This window comes from Gracilinanus agilis, chromosome 1, assembly GCF_016433145.1.
Source record: "Gracilinanus agilis isolate LMUSP501 chromosome 1, AgileGrace, whole genome shotgun sequence".
Lineage (NCBI taxonomy): Eukaryota > Metazoa > Chordata > Mammalia > Didelphimorphia > Didelphidae > Gracilinanus > Gracilinanus agilis.
This window is the reverse complement of record NC_058130.1, coordinates 400397986-400403985: the sequence shown is the minus strand read 5'-3', so window position 1 is coordinate 400403985 and position 6000 is coordinate 400397986. Positions and strand designations below refer to the sequence as shown.

The window sequence follows — 6000 nt, the reverse complement described above, 5'->3', positions numbered from 1 at the left end:
CTGTGCCCTGTTGTGGGGTTCCTCCGTTCGTCTGGACTTGTTTTTATGTCCCCTTGAGGAGTTTTGTGTGTTTCGGTCAGGAGAGGTTAAGAGCTGCTTCTTACTCTGCCGCCATCTTAACCCGGAACTCCTGAAACACTTTTTTAAGTGCATAGAAAAGAACAGAAGGAAATTCAGAAGGAAGCACAGACAGGAAGGAGAGTTTTGAAAATAAATGAATTTATATTTGAAATTATATTTGAAAATGTTATAATTAATATTTGAAAATAATAGAACTAATTATATACTTTTTAAAAACCCTTACCTTCTATCTTAGAATCAATGCTCTATATTGATTCCAAGACAAAAGAATTATAAGGGCTAGGCAATAGGGGTTGAGTGACTTGACCAGGGGTCATGCAGCTTGCTTGTATTTAAACCCAGGACTTCCCAGTCTCCAGGCCTGGTTCTCAATTCACTAAGCCACCTAGCTGCCCCCTACGAGAAAGTTTAAAAGGAAGCACAAATAGAAAGGATAGTTTTGAAAATAACTTGTAGAATTAGTTATCTACTTATTCTTGGTTTCATATTTATCATAAAGTTTCATATAAATACCAACTATTATGATGAATAGAGCTAATTAATGAAGGAATTACTTGAGGTATTAGGAGCAAAATCAGTGCTTTCTTTGTTGTGAGAAATGGAGATTCATGGGAATTATTTGAGGCACTGACCTAATTAATACAAATAAAATCTAAGTTTCCTGTTCTCTTTCCATTTGTTTTCAAAACCCTGGGATATCCTCTCCCCCTGGTGAGTTTCTGAATGGGTAATCAGGGCCTGCACCAGGTTACCCTACTGACCTCAGTTACATTTCCCTACCCTCCCACCAGAGCACACCTCTGAACCTGTCTGTGGAGCCCTTCCTTTCTGGTCTCCTTTCACCTTCCTTCCCAATATGCTCTTCAAGCAGCAACACTGGCCTCCTGCTTGTTCCAGGAACAAGATTCCATCTCTCAACTCCAGGCATTCTCTCTAGCTGTCCCCCATGACTGGAATGAGCTCCCTGACTTCTTTTAAGTCCCAAATAAAATCCTTATTTCTACAGGAGGCCATCCCAACCCCTCTTAATTCCAGTGCTTTTCATCTTTCAATTATGTCCTATTTATCCTGTATAGAACTTGCTTTGTATTTGTTTTTTATTCTCTCCTTCACTGGATTGTAAACTCCAAGAAGGCAAGCATTGTCTTTTGTTTCTTTTTGGATCCCCAATGCTTAGTGCAGTGTCTGGGACAAAGTAAGCACTTAATAAATGTTGATTGATTGATTAGAGGCATTCATAGAGTTCATTTTCATTTTCCTCATTTCTTATATTCTACCACTCCCCACCATTTTGAATAAAATTTAAGATTATATAGATTATTTATATTATTATATGTGTTATTAATTATATTATATATAGTTATATAATTATTACATATCATTTATATATAAAAGCTTATTTTTATATATGTTTATAAAGATTATACAAAATTCCACTTTAGCCTTCCCCAGTAAGGGAAGAAGACTGAAGTGGAACTTTGTATAATCTTGAGCAACATGCAAGGATGGCTTTGATTAATCATAAGCTAATTCCTACTTCCCCCCAAACTCCACCAAATAAGAGGGAGGAGAGTGGGCTTTGACATAGAAAAGATAGAGATTGAACATTAGGGTAAACTTCCTTTAAAGACTAGAAAGCACCAGCCTGCTCTGTGTTCAGCAGGTGGACAGCACTAGTCCTTACTGGGCCAGTGAGCAGGCACTGAAAATTCTCAACTGACAAACAGGATATAATCTTTATTTCTCGATGGTATATAACTCAGTGACTTCTTGATGAAACTGGTTAGGCTAATCTGCCTGTGAAGAAACTAAATGATCTTAATTAGATAGGGAATTAATCACAGACAGGGGTTGATGTTCAGTCTGTGAAAACCTTCCCAGTTAAGGAATCACTTCAACTGACACTTCACTATGATGATCTTCTTGAGACTGATGAACCAGGTCAGTAAACAAATATTGAATATCAGTTAACTAATTTAACTGATGATAGCAGGAACAACTTAAGGATGATTTAAGGACTAAAGGAAGATGGGTATAGGAGAAAGGTTTAAGAATAAACTGGACTAAAATAACTAGTTGAATAAATCTTTAGGCACTTCCCAGAGGGAAAAGCCACAAATGGAATTCTGCCAAACTGGCTGGCCTGGCAACCTAAGCGTATCTCAAGTTGTTAGATGTAAGTCAAACTTGGCTGATTATAAAATACTTGTAGATCTTCTGTGACAGTTTTCTTGATGATGTTGTTAATTAATCTCGTTGATGATGGTAAACAATTGCTGACAGCAGAATATAAAGATAATAGACCTAAATAAATGACCCTAAAGTGAATCAGTTAACACTGGTTTATGGTACAGCTTCTGGGTTTGTCTGGAGAGCTTTGCCCTTTCCACCCTTCCACCCACCTTAACTCACAACTGAGTTCCTTTGCTCAGGGGTGACCTCCTATTTATAGGGGTGCTCCAACGGTCTTTCCCAGTCTCATGCCAGCTCATGCCAGCTCTAGGGATTCCAAAATCTGAACTCCCATCTTGCAGCAGTTTGCACAAGATGGCTTCTTGCAAAACTATTTACACTTCAGAGTTCCCATGTACATCTCATTTTAATGGCTTCAGATAATTTTCTGCAACCCTGTGAGGTAGCCAACGCAAGTATTACTATTCTTAGTATATACACAAGGCAGCTGAAACTCAGAAAGACTCAGGGACTTGTCCATGAACAAAAATTCCAGAGTTCTTTCTGCTATATCTCCTATGAGTCACTGGACTGCACATTTGTGATACAGCCAATGGTATCCTGCAATATTTACTTCTCTGATGGTGTTTTTAAGGACAGGGTTGATCACTTTCTTTTGGGCCATATAGATGTTCTTAGCCAGATGTGGGTAGTATACACCTTGTAATCCCTGCTACTAGAAGGCTGAATTTGATGGAGTTCTGAGCTATAGTGGGCTAAGTCAGGGGCCGTGTCCACACTAAATTCAGCACCCATATAGTGAGCTCCCTAGGAATTGGGGACCATAAGAATACCAAAGGAGGGAGCCTAGCACAGGCTAGAATTTGGGCAGGTCAAAGCTTTCTCAGTGGGCCTGAGGAAGAGCCATTGTATTTGGGATACCCAATATTTTTTTAAGTGTTATTCTCTCTGGGCTAAGTGATTTCTTGGAGTCATTCCCACATCATCTTATGTGCCTAAAAATAGTTTTTAAGATTTTAATTTCTACCTCTGGAGAAGATATAGGTCAGACAATATGATCAGTTTGTGTACTAATTAATAAGTATAGGAAAAAGGACATAGCATCAATGCTACAAGTTTGAAAATATGACATTGACCCTATTTTTGGACTCAGCTGAAATGTTTAGTTATTTTCTTTAGAGAAATTGAACAAAAAAAAAAACATCCAATGACTAAATGGGGAGGGAGGGGAAGGAATTTCTAGTGATATACTTTGTTTTTCCATCATAATCAGTTTTTCACATAAGCCCTCCCCAAATGAACCCTCCCTGGTAATATTTTAAAAGAAAAAAAAATTAAAGGCAGTTAATCCAAACCAGTAAAGCACGGTGATTGCATCTTATAGCAGCACATGCCACATTCTGCATCTGTAAGTCCCTATCTTTCTCCCCAGAGGAGAGATGTGTGTTTTATCTTAATTTTTATGATGTCAGGCATTTGGTTAAGTGGGGAAAATAACTGTCATGCACTACAGGTTGCAGGGACTACCCTTGGATTTGTGGGAGGACGTTTCATCACGTCCTATGAAGACTTCGATGCTTTCTTCAGGGACCAGCAGATCTTGTTGCCTGCCATCATTGTCATGGTAGTTGCTGTTGTGATGCTTTTCCTTGGGGTGACTGGTTGTTTTGTCACAGTCAAAGAATCCCAAGTTGGCCTGCGATTTGTAAGTATTAATTTGATTATTTCCTTTTTAGACACTGAAGGCAGACTGAGGTGCATACTGTTAAATGTTTAACAACCAGTTTAGGAGGGAGTAGAAAATTATACAGGGTACACTTTTAAATTTAATCTGCATTACGAACATTTTCTTTATCAATTTCTAAAGTCTAGAAAATCAACTGAACAATAAATCAAGCCCTAATTTGCAACATTTGTTGCTATCCAAAGTGTAAATGGCCACACTGAAAATTTAATAATCTGCTCTGAATAATTTGAAATAATCTAAAAATACTTTCTTTAGAGTTGTGGTCCTTTTTTGGGTCCTCACCTGTGCCTTTAGGCACAAGATAAGTAGAACATCCACAAAAAATCAGCTATTATATTGAGTCGAGGAAACAAGTACTACATCTTTAACTCCCTCATCTGAAGCAGAGAGTTTGACTTTAAAATGAAGACTCTGTCAAAACATGGAGCTGAGTTATGAATATTTGGCAACAATATTTGGAGTCTTATAAACCTCATATTCTGCATGAATTTGAATTTATTTTATTTCTAGAAACTGACCTTGAAACATCAAAGAGCAAAGATCTTCCTTGGATTTATATAAAGGCCCTACATAGATGGATTTAGATATAAACAGTAGTGAAACACACAGATAAGCTCACAATTATACATTAACTTCCTTCCTCTTTCCTCTCTCTTTCTCTCTCCCTCCCTTTGCCCTCTTTCCTTCCCTCTCATCCTCTCTCACACACATTTGTATGTTCAATTCAAGAAACATTAATTATAACATTAAGTCTAGACCTGCACTGAGGATGTGAACATAGATGAGATAGAACCTGTTTGTAAAAATGCTTACCCTCTAATGGGGTGTGGTGGAAGAGACATGTACACAGATAATAAGATAAAAGGGAATAGATAATAAATTCAAAAGATGGTCCAGACAAAGGGGGAGAGATCACTTTTAGTTGCAGAGGGAGATGACATAGTGGGATGGAAGATGTAAGTCCAGGAAAGGGGAAGTAACAAAGTATGGTTTATACATTCTCTTTTTATTTTCATGTGCCTCTATGAACAGAATATGGATTTCTTTTGTTTTACTTTCATATCGCTATCCATTTGTAGCAAAGAATAAATAAGGGTGGGGGGGTGGTTCAACAACTTTAAATTAAATTAAAATTAATTTATTTACATTTTTAAACGGTGATGCTATAAATTTACAAGAATGGAAATTTTATGAAATTTCACTCACCCATTCATTCTTATAGGCCCAGATATCCTCCACATAAGGATTTTATAACAAGGGGAATATATAATCTGTATTGAAAAAGTTAAAAGGAAAGTGGAAAGAGTCTCACTAAAGCCATCAGAAACCTTAGCCAAGCTCTGGAGGACCTCATATGGTACATTTTTTAGAGTAATTGACTTTGAGGCTGTGACATAAAAATTCATAGAGTCCCAAAAATCTTCTCTTGTGCTTGCCTATTTCTGATCTTGGCCTTGGGACATTTGGCCATCCAGAGCTAGTTGGGCAGCTAGTGAACATCTTTGATTTTTTGAAGGTTGTCCATATAAGCTGCTTGAGCTTGAGCATTTTTATAAGTAGGTTCTATCAATCTAGCCACTTAGTGTTCGATAAACCCAAAGACCCAAGCTTTTGTGAAAGAACTCACTGTTTCACAAAAACTACTGGGAAAAATGGAAAGCGGTATAGCAGAGATGTGACATGTACCAATATATCTCATACCATATACCAGGATAAAGTAAAAATGCTTGCTTGATCTAGAAGTAAAAAGTTTCCACAGGGGTCAGTTGCTGTTCTAGGAAATCTAAAAACAGATTACAGGTGTCAAGGAGCACAAACAAGGCTTACTTCCATCCCCCTTTTCCATTTTGGCAATTCAGATTGTTTGAAAAGCTCTCCTACTCACCAACTTCCATCCCTTGAATTCATGTCAGATTTGAAGTAATGGGACTGAGGATCTCTTTCTGCATGCAGCTTTAGATAATATGGGGACTCTCTTG

The 6000-nt window shown here is 37.6% G+C and overlaps 1 protein-coding gene across 1 annotated transcript in view; it reads left to right on the top strand.

Annotated features, from left to right (window-relative positions):
* LOC123237655 (tetraspanin-36-like) overlaps window positions 1–6000 on the top strand; it is a 57304-nt gene that overhangs the window by 41668 nt on the left and 9636 nt on the right. Inside the window, exon 2 of the mRNA XM_044664720.1 lies at window positions 3788–3979. Coding sequence (XP_044520655.1) covers window positions 3788–3979 — 192 coding nt within the window. The remainder of the gene's footprint in view (window positions 1–3787; window positions 3980–6000) is intronic.